The sequence below is a fragment of the Alnus glutinosa genome, chromosome 9, assembly GCF_958979055.1.
Source record: "Alnus glutinosa chromosome 9, dhAlnGlut1.1, whole genome shotgun sequence".
Lineage (NCBI taxonomy): Eukaryota > Viridiplantae > Streptophyta > Magnoliopsida > Fagales > Betulaceae > Alnus > Alnus glutinosa.
The window spans coordinates 9,654,581-9,675,983 of record NC_084894.1 but is presented as its reverse complement, the minus strand read 5'-3'; the positions used below and the strand labels follow the sequence as shown (position 1 = coordinate 9,675,983).

Genomic DNA, 21,403 nt, shown 5'->3' with positions numbered 1-21,403 from the left:
TATAGAGGGTTGAGTTTAGGTTATAACTCGTTTATGACCCGTCAACCCGTTTATGACTCACCAACTTGTTTATGACACGTTTATGACAAATCAACTCGTTTATAACATATTTATGACGCGATAACTACACATTTTTTTTACCAAATTAGTTAAATGGGTTGACACGCCAACCAAGTGGGTTGACACGACAACCCGAATTGACAAGCCTAATTTTTATAAATAAGTTTACCCCTTAAATAACACTAATTGGATTCCCTCCAATTCATTTGAATGGAGATGATCCATATGCTAACCAAATTAAAGATGGATATTTTTTTTTTTCAGTAATTGATTGGCCAATAGTATAAAAATAAACTTGCAAAGTTCAGGTTTTTCCTTGAAGTGGTTTTGAGAAAGATAAAATTTAATCAAATAAGATTACAAAGCGGAGTTTTATGAGTATCAATATTTGAGAATTAAGCATTTATTCAATTGAAAAAAGGAGAAATTCAATATATATATATATATATAGCCTGATTAATCCTATAAGGACTAAAGAGGACCCATGTCTTCCTATAATTGACGTGGCTTTTAAAATTACTTTGAATCAAAATTCAATAATGATCTATCACACATCTAATGGTAATTTTAAAAGCCATATAGAATCCTCCCAAACAAAGCCTCTAACTTAGTTGGAGTACGTTTATATTGATGGCTCTCATCAAATGGTTAAAAAAAAAAAAAATAATTCAGAGTTCTAGTCCTTCCTATTCAAATTATTTATCTAGGCAACGTTGCTCATTAAAAAACTAAGGTTTAATGCTATTTGAATAGTGTCGTTTGCTAAACGGCCCAAAATATAGAGTCGAGGCTCCAGATTAACACCATTTACTATTCAAACGGTGCTAATTAAAGGCACTTAAGCTCAAACAACACTAAACAATGAGTGTCGTTTGAACCGTAAACCACCCCACTTTATAAAGTGGTGACGTTTGAAGAGGAATGATGCCACAAAGTGACATTGTTCATTGTTGAAATGACGCCACTTAATAAACTGACGTCATTTACTTAGAAACGACGCCATCAGTGGCATCGTTCATTGTTCAAACGGCGCTACTAACTGAAACAACACTAATTTGTCTTTATTTATTTATTTTTTGTAGTGGCAATATCATGGTTTTTTCAGGGCTCTGAACTCCATTTCTAAAGAAATTACAGGTAGCATCATATATATGCTGAATCTATTAGATTTGGGAGATCTTAAAAAGAATTTTTTTCTCAAATAGATGATTAATCCTGTATATTTCAGATAAAAAAAAAATGATACTTACAAAAGAAATATAAAAACAATAATTATTGTCTTACATCAAAATGTTCTTATGGTGCAGCAAAATTGTTAAGTGTTTTAAATCACTGCTTATTTGATAAGCTGCTTCCCTTATGTGTGGACTCACTTTTAATAGGTAATGCCAAACACATGGAATATTTAATTAAAATTGATGGTACATGACAAATACAGGGTTTGAACCTAGAACCTCTACTCTGATACAATATTAAATCACCATTTATTTCAATAGTTCAAACTAATAGAAAATAGTAAATTTAATCATTTAATCAATATTTTAACAAGATGAAAGTATTGTTTTGGGACTTAATGATTCTTTTAACGGATCCATTACCAAATGGTAATCAAGTTTTCTCTCAATTGTTTTGCAAGAAGAAGAAGGTTAAAGACAAGTAGTTGCTGCATTTGGTGGCATGCATATAGAGATTGCATCTAATACTCATGCGGAACAACAAGTACTCTTTCATTCATGCCCTTCAAAAGATAAAGGGACAAGTGAGGCATGATTGGCCCACATGTGAGCATTGTAAGTGGATATTGGTGGCACAATGGAGAGATGCTATACACTTTATGATTATCCATTTGGTCATCCATTGCATTAAGGGAGGAATTTTTTTTATTTTTTATTTTTTATTTTTTATTTTATTTTTCACATAGGGTCATCATGGTGGTCCTGGTGGATACAAAGAAGGTCCGGCAAAAATGTCATGGGCCTTGACCACCAACAAACTCCAAGGGAGCACAAAGGTAGCCCATAAGGGTTTTTTGGAAGTGGGCTCCGGGCCTAGTCCAATTGGATCCTTGGCAGAAAGGTAGCCCATTAGGAGGCCGTTGCCACATGCGGCGAGAGTTGTGGCTATCTCTGCTTCACGCTCTCCACCGAGCGCTGCGTAAGCCGCTGCCTGCAACAGATCTGCGGCGGCGATTCACCGCAGATCGATCGTTCACCACTGGGCCGGCACGTCATCACGGCGTGGCGGTGTAGATCTCCTTTGCCTACATCATTAAGAGCGAATGACAGGGTCGCCGCAAAGGGCTGCATGAAGCCCATGTGGTACTATGGCAGGGTGCTGCCATGCTTTAGTGTTGGTGGTGCTGTTGTGCGCAAGCTAGCATCGCTAGGTCCATGCGTGGCTCTGCCGCTGTGTCGAGCTGTGCACTCGGTGCTGTTGGGCGCCTCTATAGTTGTGCATTTGCATGGGCAACGTTGCCGCTGCTGTAGCGCGATGGCAGTGATGTCTCTGCGTGTGGGCCAAGGCTGCAACTGCAAGGCCGGGGCACTACTGCTTCGGGGGGGAGTTATTGTCGCACACGTGTCTTCTGTTGTTTCACGCAGTGTGTGGGGTGGTGGTTGTTTGGGTTTCATGGTGCGATGGTGTGTAGGGACACTGTCGAAAAATGGCGGATGCAGGCCCAACAGCCCAACACAGCCACTCATACAGTCAAGAGCCATTGTTTTTCAGCCAAAAAAAAAAGAAAAAAAAAAAAAAAAAAAAAAAAAAGGAAAAAAGGAAAAAAGAAAAGAAAAATAGAATAACAAAAAACTAGCTTTGATACCGATATTGAAAAAAATAACACATCGGAAACATAAATTACGGTACCCCTCTTGTACCTAGACGGCTAGACAAGATCAAACTAAAATTGTTTCACGTGTTTTGCTCGTGAGTCTCCAACATTTTCTTTTTTAAGGAGTAAAACATGATATTAGAACGGAGAAATGTTAGAAATGCACCCATCATCTTTCTTTTGTCTCCTCTTTTTTTTTAAAAAAATTGATTTTAAGAAAAAAGTTGTCTCTGATGTCACATCAGAGACAACTTTTTTCTTAAAACAATTTTTTTTTTATTATAAAAAGAGGATGAAGGATGCATGTGTAGCATGACTCATTAGAATGATACCCACAACGTTTATAATTTAAAGAGAATTGTTATATGTATTTAAACTTTTTAAAATAAGCCTTTCAAATTGATGTGAAGCTCTATGTAAAATAAATGTTAAAATAATTTAAAACAAATTATAGTAGATAAAGACGAAAATACCATTCACCAGCCCCAAGAAACATCTACAGCCCCCTTTGTCTCTATCTTCGTCTTCGGCACTCTCTCTCGCCGACCGTCCATCTCTCTTGAGCTTCAGTCACTAGTCGTCCATGGCTTTCGGGAATGTACTTGGCCATTCACTCGCTTCCGCTCGACGTCGGGCACGACGAATTCCAAGGAGCCCTGGATGGGATGAACCTACCCGATGACGCTTGCTTGGTCCTCACCTTGGATCCGAAGCCCCACAAGATCTATTGGAGAGAGAGTGCCGAGGGAGGCGGGTCAGTCGGGCTTCCACCTGGGCTGTGCCGGTGGGTGTGGGTTTCCAGCTGGCTTTCCCGTTTCGCAGATTCATCGGCAAAGCCTGAGGTCGGGGTTGGGTACCACGTCGCGACGGGGTGGTTGGCCAGTGTGCATGGGTTTCCGGTGCTTCGCCATTGAATCTGCCGAAGATGGTGAAGAGCAAGACTCTTTTTTTATTTTTTTATTTTTTTTTATTGGTGTTCAACAAGAGATGGTGAAGAGCATTTTCATCTCTATCTATTGGAGTTTGTTTTAAATTATTTTAACATTTATTATATATGGGATTCTACATTAATTTATAAGACTTCCTCTATAAAAATTTAATTAATTTTAAGCAGACCTCTAATTTAAATGCCTCAACACACTCAAGAGTCAAGACAAACAGTAGTGTGATAGAGAGAAAGAGAACAGTTGAAAATGTATGGACATTTGCAGTGGTTATTTGCTCACCCATCGAATGGGTAGTCCAAAAAGTTAGGCAGTACTGCCAGCCGTCACGCTTGACTTTATTAATAGCTGCTATATATATATATATATCATTCATGCAACGTGGTGATGATGATTGATGACACTATTATACCTAAAATCAATCAAAGATAATCTTCAATCTTCATGAACACTTGGCTGATCCGCTCAAACTCTTTCTGGGTATCGATCAGTTGCAAGGTCTTCTCATGGGTCTTGTCAATCCGTTGCAAATATGCCTTTTTGCAATCCTGTTTGGTTTTCTTGGTTCTCAGCCAATCGTATTTTTTTTATATGCCACTAGAAACGCCAGCAATTGTCAGTATTTTTTCTAGGCATTTCCATTAAACGCCAAGAAAAAGTTTTTTTCTAAAAAAAAAAATGTTTTTTTTCTGAAAAAATAAATAAATTTAGAAACGTCGGGAAAATTTTCTCAGAGCTTCAACAAATCTGCTTTGATGATAAAGAGATAAATGGTTATGAAGTTTTTGCCAAAGACTTTAATATAGATATTTGAACACTACTCTAGCTTAAAATCCTAAGGTAATGGGCTTGGGTCCATTTAAGCTTAATAACTAATATATATATATATATATATATATATATATTATACTTTCTTAACGTGGGATACAACACAATTGCAACTAAAGGTGATAATTCGTGTTTACGTGTCAAGTTTAAGTTGTGTCGAGGCATGTATATATGACTATATAGGTCAGCCTTAACCTGATCCATTTAATTAAATGGGTCAAACCTTTCAACCCTAACCCTCTAATTTTGTATTAGGCTCGTGTTGGGTTCGCAGGTTATGTCAAAAATTATCTGACATTATGTTAGGTGTTTGGTATTTCGAATAAGTCAATCTTAATGCGACTCGTTTAATTAAACGGTTCAGACTCCTCAATCTTAACCCTTTAATATCGTGTTAGGTTCACGGATTGTGTCAAAAATTGCAAGTCTTACTTACAAGCTAGTGCACTCACAATAGTCATGCGTGAGCGTCCTACACCGGTTTGATACAATTTTAACCATGTATATATAAACTCTTGAGAACCCTATCATTGGAAGCTAGTTTTGATCAACAAATAAGTTATACTTGAGATTCGTATTTATTTATTTATTTATTTTTAAAAAAGAATTTATATATACAAGGAGAATGATAGGATAGTTTCAAATCTTATGCCATATAAAAGTATGATTTCCGTGGCCTAGCTAAATGCAAGAAAAAGAGAGTTGATCCTATAATAGTACATTGTTCCAAATTAAAGACATTTAGGGACGAAAATTAGAATTAAAATCGAGAACATATTCAACCCAATTGTACATATATATATATTCTAGACGACCAAAAGTCTCAAATATGCTTCGCATATTGGGTTGTATAGGCCAGGGAGTGTGGCTTTGCAGCCTTGTTTTTCTAGCTATGTATGGCAGCAACGACAGCAGGATAAAGTTGGAGGAAACAAATAAGATTTTACAGACATGAGAAAATCTACAAAAGGAGGCTCCAAAGGTCCGATCCTCAAGGAACATCTTTTTTCATTCATCAATTTGAATTTATTTATTTAATTATTTATTTATTTTTGTCGTTTTTCTTGCGTTTGGGCCCTTCCACGTCTACAATTTCATAGAAGCTATTCTCGAGACAACTTGGGTTTGTTTCTGGCGCTACATGTATAGGTTGAAAGAAGTGTTACTTTGGATTAAAAAGTGGGTTCTTCTTCACGAGAAAACGTACAAGAATAGTCAGGGGATCCCACGATTCTCACTGTTTCACTTAAATGGAGATATCACGTCACATTATTTACGCAGCTAGATATAACAATGTTAAGATTACGACTACTAAGCAGATTGATTATTCCATTAAGAATATTACGAATAATTGATATTGAAAATAGAAGAATGTGAAATAAAATGGCATTAGAATGACCATTTTCATGGCCGGCCTATGAGGGAATGCTTAATGAGAGGAATATTTATTTCTCAATTTAAGGATTAACCCGCTATTTCTTCACGGGCAATGAGAATGATTATTCCAAGTGTTAGATCATTATCATATACTCGATCTAACATCATTGTTATTTTATTCCATATTCTTTTATTATAATAAACGATATTCATTTTTTTCCTAATGAAATAGTCATTTCGCGTACTAAACGTAACCCAAATCCTTACCATGAAATGGCTTCTCTCCATTTAATTTGAAATTAAGAAAATCCTATTTGAGGGGGGGTCATTTAATTGTTGAAGGACATACCAAGTAGGGACGGACCTAAGAGTATTCACATTGGACTAGTCAAAATAGCTAAAATATAACCATAGTTAAGGAGGATTTGTTGAACTACTACAGTATTGTTGCTCAAGAATGCATAATTTATATTAATAATAATAATAAAAAAAAAAAAATCCATTTTGACACTCTTTTCTTTGGGAATAGTAATATATAATAGATATAGAAAGAATATTTTAAGTGGAAAAGTGGAAGTGGATAACTTTTTTTTATAAGGAAAGTGGATAACTATAAAATGCTGATCGGATGTTAGTGCTTTAAAAAAATAAATAGCTAAATAAAAAAAATTTGTTATTTAACTAAATATTTACTCAGCCGAATATAAATGCTCTAAGGGAGGCCTCTATCCCTACTTGAAGTTAGGCGTACGTGTGACCCCTTTAGGTCTGTCTCTGCTTGAAGGTTGTGTGTTTTTTTTTTTTTTTTTTTTTTTTTTTTTTTTTTAAATCCCTACGAAAAGTTACTCGAAATAATTAGCTACTGCATTTTTTTTTTCCCATAAATTTGAAATCTCAGTCTTTAAAAACTATGATTAGTCTTTTTTTAGTCAAGGAAATCAAATTACAAAAAAACAAAAAAAAAAAATTAAAAAAAAAAAGAGAGAGAACTCCACTTACAACCCTTAGGGTCCGTTTGGGTGTTAGATTTTTTGAAATTAGAATTCAATTCTAATTCACTGCGCAAATTTTGAGGTTTGACTTTGTGTGAAAAAAATTGAAAAAGTTAAATAAAATATAATTTGTTTTTTAGAAAAGTAGAGAAAAGTATAAAAGAATCAGAATTCAACTCTGTCAATTTAGGGTATCCATCATTCAATTTTAACCATCCGTTAGAATTTTTACTATAAATCATATCAAAATTTCCAAAATACCCAATTTATTTATTTATTTTAGGAAAGAAAAAGAAAAAAAATTGCTAGGATTTAGATATTGGTCAGAATTTAACGGAATTTACAAAAATACACACGCTTGAATCTTTGAATTTTTTTTTTTTTTTTTTTTTTTTTTTTATAAATTTCTCAAAAAAAAGAAGGATATTTTAAAAATTTTGATAGGATTTAACGGAAAATTCTAATAGAGGGTTGAAATTAAAAAAAATTGAAAGATGGATATCTTAAATTGACACTTTTTAAAATTTAGGTATTTTTTTTTTTCAAAAGTAATGAAATATTAGAGGTTTTAAGTGAAGTTTTTTTTTTTAAATAATTATAATTTGACTCTATGACACTATGTTCTCTAGCACAAGCACATATATATCTATTTTGATAGAAAATAAAAATAATCTAAACCTCTGAAACCCAGATTTTTTTTTTTTTTTTTTTTAAATCTTTTTTTCCTTCAAAGAACTGTAAACGAATTTACAGACAAGAAAAGTAAGAAATCTAAAAAAGAATTAAAGAGAAATAAATCATGTGACAAACATGTCATAAATTTTTCTTTGCTCCTGCAATAATTAAGAAATGTAACTAGCTAGTCTCTCATTTTTTCACTTGAGAAAAAGAATTTTAAAATAAGTATTTTTTATTTTTTAGATAATTAAAACATGCATTTTATTAATGCCAAAAATCTTGATATAATACAAGCGCAATATAAACCCTCAAACTATTTGTACTTTGCTGAATACTTTATCAACAAATCACTGATGTTGTTGTATCTGTGATATTTGTTTTGTTAGATCTACAAATTATCTAGATACCGTTAAAATTTTAGGACAATCAAAGTTCATTTAGGGGTAGAAAATAGACCGAGAAGGTAGTAGGGGCTGGGAGCCAATGAATGGCTGGCACGTGGCAGCATGGATGATGTCGCTAGGGTGACGTCAGCACTGCCACGTGTCCCAGGGGAGTCCAGTAGGCTGCTAGCATCATCAATGACATCATACTTCTAAAGTAAGCAGGATGACATCATAGTGACATGATCCTGCTTCGTGGTAGGGAGGGTGCAGCAACCCTGCTATGTGAGCACAGTGACGTGGTAGTTTGGATGAGCTTGGTTATCCTACAAGTAGGGAGACTTTTTACTCATCCAATTCATCAAGAAATCCTATATATAGAAGGGGTTGCTTTCACTTCTCATTCACATCAAGAAATCCACCAAAGTTTCTAAGAGAGCTCTTGTGTGTTGGGAGAAGCTTGGGAAGCTGGGAAGCACGTTTTTGAGCCTAAGAGCGTTTTCGAAAAAATCGCTCAGTATAATTCTTTTAGCCTCAGCTTATTTCAAAGTTTTAGAGCTTCATTATGTTGTTATGATGTCTAAATAGCCAAAGAAAGTTTAGGATGAATATTTTCATAACATGTTCATTATATTCAATTATAGTTAGAATAGTGTTTTAATATTACAATAATGCCATTGTACTACCTAAACATGTTTAGGTAATATTATGATAGCGCAGTTGTAATGGCTAAATAGTTCTAAAGTAAATAGTAAAATATAATATTAATGTCATAATAGTGCCCGTATGAAAATACATGGAGAAGCTACATAGCCATTGTAATGTTTTCATAGCTATATGATACTTTTAGATATTTCGTAGTAATTCCAAAATTGTTAGGAGGCTAGATTAATATACCTAGGTGGTAAAGGAGTAATGCTACTTACTCAACTCCCATTCTACTAGGTTAGCTATATCAGCCTAGTGAACAAGAGTAGTCAGGATGGAAATTGAGTATTTAGAATTACTAGTGGTAAATAATATCTAGGTGTTATCCACATAGGAAAGGTCATGCATGTGATATGTTTATACTCGTAAATATGTCAGTGTGTTGCCCTTATTTATTGGGATAAAATCAAAGTATATGATTGATAATGATTTGATAAGTTAAAGGTATTAGGATGTGAATTAGACTTAGGAAATTTTGATGAGAATATATAAAGTCTAATGAGAAGTCACACTATAAATTCAGTGATAAACCAGAGTCGAAGAGTTCACCTAGCAGTATAAGCAGAAACTGTAAGTATAATACTTACTGTGACATTGAACTAAATATATTTTATAAATGCATATTTATGGTAATGAGTCATAATTTTTTATTCTACGCATGACATGATTTTAAAAGGAAAATGATTTGCAAAAGGGGTTTATGATTTTAGAAGGAAAAGGGATTTGAAAAATGAATTTATGATTTAAATATCATTTTTTAAAGAAAAGGCTTTTGAAAGAGGTGTTAAAAGAATATATATATATATATATATATATATTATTTTCAGATATCTAATGTTATAATCCATTGATAAGAGGAGTTAAACTCTTATCTATGATTAAGGAAATTCTTTCGTACTGCTGTTTTTATCGATAGTTGAAATTACTCATACCATTTAAAATTGGTGATCAAGAGAGCGCAAGGCATGTTTATTTGTGATAAAGGGAACCCTCATCACTACCCAATAATTGAGATTAATCCTACTAGTTAAATTACGTTGTACTGGTGGTAATAGAGATTACTTTTACTAGTTAAAATGTATTGTACTCCTGGTGATCCATTGAAGGGGGGGGGGGGGGGGGGGTTAAACTCTTGTTCCTTTATTTCCATTGATATTTGATTGAGTTTTGATAAATGCTGCTTACGTTACAAGAGGTTTAATTTTTTTTATGAGATATGATAATGTTTATATTGATGCTTGACATGACATGATATTTAAGTATTTTCACTGCTTCATAGAATGCGATATGAAGTGGGTATAAGGTTCCCTATTCTATGTGATTTACGAAGCAGCTATGACTTTTGATAAAATCATTCTTGAAAACCTTAGCTTTTCAGTAAGCCCAAGTAAACTGATTTTCAAAAGAAGAAGGTGCTTGTATCACATATTTTAAAAATTTCAGTTTCTATTATACTTGTTGAGACTGTAAATTCATACATCCGTATGTGAAATCGTGGATTCAATTGGGGTAATCCACAATTTCATTGATATTGCATGAGAGAAGATTGGTGTAGATTTGTATGCGCACTTAGGTGTCTTCTATTGAGACAATCAGGGATCTCTAGCTTATGGAGTGCTAACTTGAGCTAAGTTAGTCTGGTTAGATTTGTATATATGCCGAATGTGGCATATTTTAGTGATAATGTATAAACAGTAAGGTATAAATTTTGTAATGACTTTATATTACGAAATAGAAGTTATGGAACATTTTATTAGCGTGTTTATGATGTCAAATGGAAAGCAAAAATTTGTTACAGGTATTCCACTGAGTTATTATAAGGCAATAGTAGTAGCGTCACGTGAAAAATGAAATATTTTCACTTACGACTTGTGTTTTAAAGTCATGCTTTAAAGATCTAATCTCATCCAGATGAATAACGTTACTATTCTTTGGTCGTCTCACTACTTGGGCCATCGACAAAGCAAGGTACCATTTCTTTTCCTTTACATAACTATTCATTATCATTACTTTTTAGTCTTTGAACATTACGTTCAATGCACATGCCATTTTCTTTAAATTGTTTTCCTTAAAATTCACTTTCAAACAATTATTAACATAATTTCATCATATATTAACTTATGTAAAAAGATGGGCTCATTCCATGATAAATCTATGCATGTTGTATGTATTCAAAACACTTAACATCAATATATTTGAATCAATGCACCACATTTCATGGAAAGTAATTAAATTGATTAACAGTAAGGTGTAAGCTCTATTTACCAATGTTGCTTAATCTTTTGCTAGCTAAGCATTACAAATCCGTTCTCGAACTCGTTTGCATTATATAATGTTGGCTTTAGGTTCTATATCAATTCTATAGCTTTAAGACTCAACTAGACTTTACAGAATCCCATTGCTCCTATTGGAAAAACTATGGTGCAGAGTCGGTTATGTGGAATTCTACTAACAATAATGAATAATGATCATGTTTGTGATGGCAAGATGGTGCCGTTTGGTGTTAGGACTTATATGTTATCAAGTTTTTTTTTTTTTTTTTTTAAAATCCTTTAGGTGTTTTATTTGTTGTTCAATTCTAGTTCAAGTCCAACGTTGTATATATTAATCCTTATATAAGGTGATGTAATGTTATGATTTATTTTTAATTGATTGAAGAGTTGTAATTTTCTAAACTATTCGCTTGAGTATACTTTTGCTAGAGTGAGATACTCTTTTCTTCCTAGGTGAGACGCTGATCCTTTATCTTTCATGTTCTTGATTTCTTTGCATGAAAATTATTCTTGTGTTGCGTCATCCTAGTTTCAAACCTTGAACATAATTGTTCAGACAGGGTCCAAACAGGACACCGAATTTGATGTTCTGCATAAAACTTGGACGCATATCAAACTATGTAATAATTGACTCATTATGTCTAAAAATCGTTTGGATAGATCTCGAATGAGGCATCAAAAGAGCTATACTGTCTAAACTCTTCCGGACACATACCGAATGAGTGCCTTGGGTCCCTCTAGAGCATAACTTTCATGGGCTTATTCGGACAAGATTATGGTCGTTCAGATGCCTAAGTGCTAAATTTTGATTTTAACTCCTCCAAAAATTATTTTCCATAGCACACTAGTCAGCCTTACACATGCAAACAAAACACACTAACTCTATACGTAAAAATGCTTCATTTTTAAAATGAAAACCTAGTTTTCCAATAACTTCCCAAGTATATCTTCATCAACTCATTCTAACACTCCACAACCATCAACATGTACTATATCACACCAAATAACAACTTTATTCAATATATGCTAAAATATTTTACAAAAACATTGGAGTTTAGAGTACTATCCCTAACAATCTCGCATTTGCCCCCAATTCCAATTGCTCATGAATTTGACTCTTATTCCCTCTAAGTAAGATTCAAAAATCTGCTGTGGCAAAGTGTTAGTAAACGGGTTTGCCAAATTTCTAGCTAATGAGATATTTGTTACAACTATATCTCCCTGAGATACTATCTTTCTAATGACATGATATTTACGCTCGATGTGCTTCACTCTCTTAAGGTTCCTTGGATTTTGCAACCACTCCACTATTGTCGCAAAACAACATAATAGGAGTCTGTTGTATCCTCATAACACCAAGACCCCTTAGGAACTTCTTGAGCCATATTACTTTTTTTTGCTGCCTAACAAGCTGGAAATGTATTCAAATTCCATAGTGGAGTCAGGAATGTAAGACTGCTTAACACTTCTCCAAGTAATGGCTCCTCCACCTAGGGAAAAGACATACCCTGAGGTAGGCTTCCGGGAATCATGATTCTATTGAAAGTTAGAATCTATATAATCAATTTCTATCAAATCCTCACAATGGTAGACAAGCATGTAATCTCTTTTCTCCGAAGATACTTGAATATATGCTATACCGCTACCTAATGTGGTGGTCAAGGATTTGATTGATATCTGTTGACTTACCAATTGAAAAACATATGTCTCATCTTGTACAAAACATAGCATACATAAGGCTTCCTAAAGCCGAAGCATAAGGAACGATCCTCATTTATTTTTCCTCTTGAGGTGTCTTAGGACACCGTTCTTTGGTAAGAAAAACTCTATGACTGAAGGGAAGCAATCCCTTCTTGGAGTCAAGCAGGGATAATTATGCCAAGTTAAATATGCTCTAATTATAAATGCTAGTGTTGGTTCTCAGTTGGTAAAGTGTGAGATCTTGGGCTTTTCAAGAGTTTTCTATCTAGAAGAACGTTCGAAGTTGGATTCGAACGATCGGTGAAGAACATTTGAAGTTGGATTTGAATGATCAAAGGGGAGCATTCGAGGTTGGATTTGAACGTTTGATGTCTGGCAGACAGTTTTTCTTTTAAAATTTTGGACACCTTAGCCCTACTACTCGCCCTAACTCTCCTATAAATAGAACCCTACAATCCTAAGCCTTCATTTTCATTTTTTTTTTCCAGTTCAAAAAACCCGAGAGAGAGAGAGAGAGAGAGAGAGAGAGAGAGAGAGAGAGAGTTGGAAAGAGATAATGCTTATTCTTCAAAGCAGATAACTTTCTTAGCGTAACCTTGTTTTATTAGTGTTATTAAACTATCATCTCGTTGTTTATTTTCTATTTAGTTTCATTTTTGTAGCATAGCCTTTTAATTTGTGGTTTTGAGCCTCTAGGTTGACTATGATAGTTTGATTATTGGTTATTGCATGGTAGGTTTATATTTAAGGTTAATGCCTTGTTATCTTGTTGGATTTGGTATGAATAATCCCCTATTTAAGAGCTTAACAAAGACCCATGGATTGTGTTGAGATTTTAAGATAAAATTAGCGATGGGTTAGCCATTTAATGATGTTGGACGTAATTTGATGTGCATGAAAATATTCTTATAGGTGAGGATATTGTTAAGTATGTTAAAATGACATTAGAATGTCTTAGATTAGGAAAAGTTAGGACTTTTATTTGAAATGGAGCTTTTGCCAGTTTACTGAACGTTCAATAGGATTGTTCAACGATCGATACGATAACCGAATGTTTGATGACCAGACAGAATGACGATTTTGCTCCTAGTATAGGTTTTAGAGTATTAATGTTTAGATTGGGGGCTAATGTGAAATCGTTTCACAGATTTAGACGTTGTAGACTGTCCAGAGAATATCCGATGGAAACCACAAACAAGATGAGTAAAACACATACGAATACTTGTTATTTCAATTTCTTCATTGTTGGTTTATTTTAATTGGCTACATTCTGGTCGACAAAAACGCTTCTACATGATGGACTTCCATAACAGGGACACCGTATTTCCAGAAGAATATTGCAGAATATTAATTCCAATATGGAAAGAATTGATCAAGGCATGAATCAACACACAATATCTCTAAGAAGGCAAGTTCTTGTTGAAGGAAATATTTCTGGAGACTTTACAACTCAGAAAGTCGGTTTTCCCTATAGTTCGTCCGGACTCCCAGATGCCACAGTCTAGATGCCTAGCTCAGAAACTCAAAGTCTTATGAAGGTTTGAACGGCTCAGCGGACGCGAGCCACATAGAGCATCCGTCTGCAAGAAGTCCGAACAACTCAGCAGACGCGAGCCACAGAGAGCACTCGTCTCTAAGGAGGTCCGAACGCTGATGCGATGACTGCAAACAGTGGAAGTACTTTATGCAACCATTCGGACACTAGGGTTGTAAGTCTGGATGCGCTTTAGTGATTTCATGATGTTTTAGTTGCAGGTCTGGAAGCCAGAAGCCAGCTCTGGACGCTGCCTATGCAAATTCGAATTTAAGTAGAATTAGGATTTCTGAAGCCTATTTAAAGAGGTTCATAGGTTGCGTTATTGTAAGGAATTCAGTATTGAATTCAATATGCTAAAAGATGGTGTTTAGACAGATATTGTTAGATGTGTTAACTCTCTTAGAATTTTTATTTGGTGTTGTATTATTCAGCCGCATGACGTCTAACTTAGAGAGGAGTTCTAAGTTAAAGGGATCCATTGAAGAACTTTGCAGATAAGAGGTCTGGTTGAGAAGTGTTCATGTATAGGTACATATTAGAGTTCAAGGTACGACTATTGCGAAAGGGTTTGTGAGTACTACTATCTTGTAATTAGCTATTTCTTCTAAATAGTAAATTTCCTGGGTTTGGCTGCCCTGGTGTAATTTTTCTCTTTGGTTTAAAGAGTTTCCACTTTGTAACTAAAATGTTTGTATCAATTGCTTTTCTGCTTTATATTTTGGTTGCTTGTTTATTTATAGTTGAATTATTAGGAGTCTTTATTTTTCATTCATGATATGATTAATTTATGTGTTAAACATGTATCTTTACAACTCACGTGAAACACCCGCTCGATTGAACCAGTGTGATATGCAATGATACAAATTTCTGAGAGTTCGATCAACATTTTGATCAATGCCCGATTGAGCGAAGTAGTGCATTGATAATGATACAGAAACCCAAGAGTTCGATCGATTGAAGTTGTGCATCAAGTGAAATGCTAAAATTCGAGAGTTCAATAGACACTCGATCGAGCAAACCTATGACAAACAATTTTTATTCAAAACCAACTTTCATTTTAAATCCTAGGTTTCACCCTACATATTTAAGCCTTAGCATACAAGCTTTGAAGTGAGAGTAGTTCGATCATTTTTTTTTTTTTTTTTTTGATATGTCCACACAAGAAGGGGGAGGAGGATTCGAATTAGTGACCTCTGCTTCATTGCCTACACTTTGGAGAGCAACCTAAACACTTTGAGCATAAACAAATATCCTTTATTAATTAATTAAAGTTTGGGGTCAATCACAAATTTTCAAAAAAATGGTTGAAACCATAATGATGGTGTTTGGTAAAGATTGTTGAGTTGATTTTTTTTTTTTAAGTAATTATAAAAATTGATTGATGTGATATAAAGTAGAAAAATTTTTTTATGGAAAAGTGAAAAAGTTTTGTATTGTAGTGAATTTTTTTATTTGAATAGTAATAAAAAATTATCGATGTGATATAAAAAGTGAAAAACGTTAGAATATTTTACAGTTGATTGTTTTTAGAAAAAGTAAAAATAAATAAAGGCAGGGAATGAGGTGTTTGGTAACGAACACCCCCAATAATATATGTTGCCAAATGCACACAGTAGGGCACCGCGTCCGAGTTAATTATTATTTTAAAATAAAGAGTCATTTCTGGACGAGGTTGGAGAATATATTTATGCTCCAAACTGATCATGATAACTTCTCCACTGGCTCCTTGGTAGGAAAGTGATCATGCATGCCTGTGCTTCAGTTATAACTTATAAGTTTGTGTTTCAATTTCTTTTGTTTTTCCTTTAGGGTCAAAAAAGGCTGCAGCTTTGATGGTGGGTTTTGGCATGCCGTACTCGCTATTAATAAAATAATAACATTCAAAATGTAGGGCTGTAAAAGAAACCCAAAGACCCAAATATGGTAAAAGCAAAGCGAGAGAGGTAACAATTTCTAGCACGGGTCTATGTGTGCCATCTTTTCAGCTAACCTAAACCAGAGAAGAGAAGGGGAAAAGGGTTATCTTAGTGGAAACTGAAAATGACTTGATGCATGGACTGTGTTTCAGCGTGACTCTCTGGTACTGTACTTTAAACCATGGGATACAGTTCATAGTTCTTAATTCACACCTATGATCTATATATGGCTATGCCATCATTATCACAAAGTGATTGAGGCTATTTGAACCCGGAAAATGCTACACAAACGCTCTCTTTTTTACATTCCTAAATGCTTATTTCTGGATATATATGATACTTGCAACGTCAGCTTTTCACTACAATGCTTTTTAATTCTTTTGTTTTTTCTGTGTTTGCTACAACTGTAATGTTAAAAAATAAGCATTTGAGAGTTTAAAAAAAGAGTTTATATAGCATTTTTATTGTGAAATATTTGTGTGTTGTATAGTAAAAAGTGATTGATGTGATATAAAATTTGAGAATATTTTATTGAAAAGTAAAAAAATTTTGTTTTGTAGTGAGTTTTTTTATTTGAATAATAATAAAATATTATTGATGTGATATAAAAAATATAAAAAAATTAGAATATTTTTGATTTGATATTTTAGAAGAAGTGAAAGAAATAGAGAGGAAATGAAAATGGATTACCAAATTAGCCCATAGATTTTCCATTGCCAGAGAAGTAAAAGGACATTTTTTTTTAGTGATGGGACTTTTACCTTTACCTTTGCCTTATGGAGTCGCCGGATTCTCTTAATGGGTAACGTACAACACCTATATCCTAAGCTGCCATCAGTCTGTACTTGATTAATTACTAGAGTTACTAAAAAGGCATTTTTGTAGTGATGGGACTTGACCTTTACCTTTGCCTTACTGCACTTACTCTTCTTTCGGTGTAAATTCTCACGTACTTGAACCGTACAAAGTAAAAGACAAGAAAACGTGTTGATCGAATAGAAGAAATATTATTATAAGTCTCCTACATAATGCTTTCTTCTTATAAATTAGAGGCCTGTAGATCTCCCACAAAAGCATCTGGAGCCCTCTATTTTGATCTCTTCCTCTCCCTGATCAGTTCATGCTCTCCAAATACTTACCACAAGAGATGAGTCCTGCAAGCCCTGAGAAAGAAAGGCTATTCACTCGCTGGTGGTGCTTGCTCAAGGCCCTCCCTGAGAGGTTGGCAGCCAGGGCGTTTGAGATTGCTGTCAACACAAAAAAGATTGCGCAAGACGATCCCAGAAGACTCACTCACTCGGCAAAAGTTGGAGTTGCACTCACCTTGGTTTCTTTAGTCTACTACTATCAACCAATATATGTCAATTTTGGTGTGTCAGCAATGTGGGCAGTGGTGACTGTGGTTGTGGTTTTTGAATTCTCTGTAGGTGAGTTTTGTAACATCTTTTAACTCATTGAAAATTCTACACAAACACTATATAACGTGTATAGGGTTAATATTTGTTCACTCACTTATAAATCAACCTAAAGCAAACTGTTCTTGTCATGCTTTTCAGGAGCCACTCTTGGAAAAGGTTTGAACAGGGGATTGGCAACATTGCTAGCTGGTGCCTTGGGTGTTGGAGCTCACCATCTAGCTAGCCTATCTGGACAGATTGGTGAACCCATTCTACTTGGGTTCTTTGTCTTCCTACAAGGTGAGGTTATTTTATATTACCGAAATGACTTGACAAAGAAAATTAGCGTATAACAGTTCTTTCTTTTATAAAAACTATTGATTTTTACTATCACGTTTTAATTAGATAACGGTCTACTAAATATCATTATTCATTTATAAATATGTTTCGTCATTTATGTGCCACATGTGCTGCAGCTTCTTCATCAACATTTGTACGGTTCTTCCCAAAAATCAAGGCAAGATATGATTATGGGCTGCTGATATTTATATTGACATTCTCGTTGATATCTGTCTCTGGTTTTCGCGATGATGAGATATTAGAGCTGGCACACAAGAGGCTATCAACCATTGCCATAGGTGCCTCAGCCTGTGTGATCATATCCATTTTGATTTGTCCTGTGTGGGCTGGTGAAGATCTACACATTCTGATCGCTCTCAACATGGAAAAGCTGGCCAACTTCTTACAAGGTACAGCTCAAAAAAGTACACAAAAAAAAAGAAGAAAAAACTTATATATATATTGTCCATTTCTCCTTCAATTTATGAGCATTATTCATAGGATTTGGAGGTGAATACTTCAAAACATCAGTGGATGGAGAGGCTAACGATGACAAGTCGTTTCTGCAAGAATACAAAAATGTTCTCAATTCAAGAAGTACTGAAGAATCCTTGGTGGGTAACAAAGTTCTGTGTCTCTCAATCCAAAAAGTTCTGAAAATTTAGTTAAAGCCTCCGATTTTGAAATGATGTTCTGGCAGGCTAATTTTGCAAGCTGGGAGCCTTGTCATGGCCGGTTCCCGTTCCGCCATCCTTGGAAACAATACCTTGAAATTGGAAATCTAACCCGCGACTGCGCCTACCGAATAGAGGCGCTTAGTGGCTACCTCAACTCTGATATCCAAGTAAGAGATATACAAATAATGGACCATAGTTTAGTTTGTCTTGTTAAAACATAGGAAATTCACTTGCCCCAAAATATCATTGTTTCTACAATTATAATCTCCAACTTCTAATTTTTGCAATATTAGTATGTATTTCAAAATTTGTTTTTATTTTTTATTTTACCGTACTGTTTAAAATTTCAGTTAAATCCTAATACAATAGGTCAAAATCTTCAAAATACCTCGTTTTTTTAAAATAAAAAAAAAAAAAAATCAAAATACAAGGATGCTGACTCACGGCTGGCTGGTCGTGGGTCATCGGTGAACATTTAGTCTTTTCTTTTTCTACTGTTTTACTTTTTAAACTGGGTTAGAGAGGATATTTCACCTGTTTACCTTTTGATATAACCCTAAACATTACCAGTAGGGTAAAATTAAAAGAGAAAAATTCTTGAGATATTGATATTACAAAAAATTAAAAGTTTGAGATTATTATTACAAATACGCTGATAGTTTATTGTCAAAAAATTTCGGTTAAATCCTAATAAAGTATGCCAAAATCTCTAAAATACTCCCGTTTAAAAAAAAAAAAAAAATTCCAAATGTAATGACGCTCATGACTGACGGCTGGCTGGCCGTGGGTCACCGGTGAACATTTAGATTTTTCTTTTTCTATTGTTTTACTTTTTCAACAGGGGTAGAGAAGACATTTCACATGTTTACCGTTTGATATAACCTTAAACACTAACCAAGGTAAAATTAAAAGAAAATAATTCTTGAAATACTGATATTACAAAAAATTAAAAGATCAAGATTATGATCACAAATACGCTAGCTGGTACTTTATAAGCAAGTAAAGCTTTCCCTTGAAACCGGGGGCAGAGTCATTTAGAAGCTTGGGGAGCCTGCCCCCCTTGCAAGCCCAAGGGTTTTTTTTTTTAAAAAAAAAAGAAATTTACCCCCTATTTTTTTTTAATTTGGCCCACCAATTTTTTTTTTCTTCAATTTAGCCCCCAAGCCCAAAGGTTTTCACAAAAAATAAAAATAAAAATAAAAATTTACCTCTAATTTTTATTTTTATTTTTTTAATTTTGTCACCCCTGCTTGAAACAATATATTGGAAAATCGGTGAAAGAAGTTGATAGGCAATGTTAAACCGCACCCATATATATATATGATTTCCTCACCTCAGTATCTTCCTCCGCAGTTGCAGGCGCCGCCAGAAATTCGCAGTAAAATCCAGGAGGCATGCACGAAAATGAGCTTGGAATCCGGCAAGGCTCTAAAAGAACTATCATCGGCAGTAAGAACAATGAGGCAACCGACTTCCGCCGACCGCCACGTTTCAAATTCGAAAACCGCCGCCAAGAATCTTGAATCGTTGCTGAGATCAGGCTTATTGGAAGATGCTGATCTCTTGGCAGTGATTCCGGCTGCCACGGTGGCTTCACTGCTATTTGACGTTGTCAACTGCACCGAGAAAATCACGGATGCTGTTCATGAGCTCGCCTCCGTAGCAAATTTTGAGTGTGTGAAGCCTAGTAGTACTGTCTCGCCGGAACAATCAAGCTTAGAAGAAAGTGAACTTGTTAAACCGGTCTCCGAGATTGAATGCCCTGATCATGTTGTTATAGGAGTTGGTGGACTAACTTCAGGTTCACCGGAAAATGACACTCGTCGGCCGGAACCATTAACTAATAAACACGCGGAGATGTAAATATATATCACTAATATCTAACGATCCTGAACTCAATTATTGTAAAGTTTGGGTCCTTTGTTTGAGTTAACCATCAGACAGAAAGAGGAGAGAAATAAACAATTAAGTTTTTACCCTAATGATCAGTTAACTATTTCAGTTACTGTGAAATAATTTTATGTTTACTTTACTCGACTTATTGAACTTAGGTTCTCTTTTGCATCAGTACGTACGCTGATCTGGATTTCCAGTAATTTTTTTTTTTTTTTGTTGGAATTAATTATTAGCTATTTAGTTAGAAAATGGCCACCCGAAATTTGTTGGGTTATGATCTTTTAATGTTTTATGTAAGTTCAATCTTAACCATGTGTATATAAGTTATTGAACATGATCATTTCTTTGTAAGTTGGTTTTCAAGAGTGCATGTGTTGTACCGAATGTTTGTATTATTTAGTGTCAGAGCCAAATCCCTTGTCATGAGTTCAAGCGACAAAAGAGATGTTTTATGAAATAGAGTTGACTGCCGCGAACGTTGGTAGCAGAGAATCGATCTGTTGCTTTGTAACACGTTAATATATAGACTAAAAGTCTGTGGTGACAAGGACGAACGGCCCTCGCTTTTTCTAATATTATATAGAGAATCGATCTGTTGTTTTGTAACACGTCAATGGATTAAAAGTCTGTGGTGAACAGGACGAACGGCCCTCACTTTTTCTAATATTATATAGAGAATCGATCTGTTGTTTTGTAACACGTCAATGGACTAAAAGTCTGTGGTGGCCGGCTAGGACGAACGGCCCTTGCTTTTCCTAATATTATATATATATAATTATATAAATATATGGCATAATGGCAGTATCCCTTTTTGTAAAGAAAAGGAATATTTTGCCAAGCAGTGAACCTACCACCAAACATAAAAAG

General features: G+C 34.6%; 1 protein-coding gene and 1 long non-coding RNA gene across 2 annotated transcripts; one reads left to right on the top strand and one right to left on the bottom strand.

Annotated features, from left to right (window-relative positions):
- Positions 1 to 17,312: 17,312 nt before the first annotated feature.
- Positions 17,313 to 20,503, top strand: LOC133877158 (aluminum-activated malate transporter 2-like). Its single transcript, XM_062315402.1, has 6 exons — positions 17,313 to 17,654; positions 17,784 to 17,924; positions 18,101 to 18,373; positions 18,465 to 18,577; positions 18,664 to 18,807; positions 19,994 to 20,503. The coding sequence occupies exons 1-6, from the start codon at positions 17,348 to 17,350 to the stop codon at positions 20,501 to 20,503; spliced, it is 1,488 nt and encodes a 495-aa protein (XP_062171386.1). The 5' UTR covers positions 17,313 to 17,347.
- Positions 18,403 to 20,110, bottom strand: LOC133877159 (uncharacterized). Its single transcript, XR_009901668.1, has 2 exons — positions 19,974 to 20,110; positions 18,403 to 18,796 (listed from the first exon to the last, which is right to left on the bottom strand). It is a non-coding gene; the product is annotated as an uncharacterized LOC133877159 (long non-coding RNA).
- Positions 20,504 to 21,403: the final 900 nt, after the last annotated feature.

Excerpts from the sequence above, each read along its gene's own strand:
- LOC133877158 (XM_062315402.1), top strand. The coding sequence starts at position 17,348 with ATGCTCTCCAAATACTTACCACAAGAGATGAGTCCTGCAAGCCCTGAG. Across the intron at positions 18,578-18,663 it reads GAAGTACTGAAGAATCCTTG|GCTAATTTTGCAAGCTGGGA; the intron begins GTGGGTAACAAA and ends ATGTTCTGGCAG. Across the intron at positions 18,808-19,993 it reads ACCTCAACTCTGATATCCAA|TTGCAGGCGCCGCCAGAAAT; the intron begins GTAAGAGATATA and ends CTTCCTCCGCAG.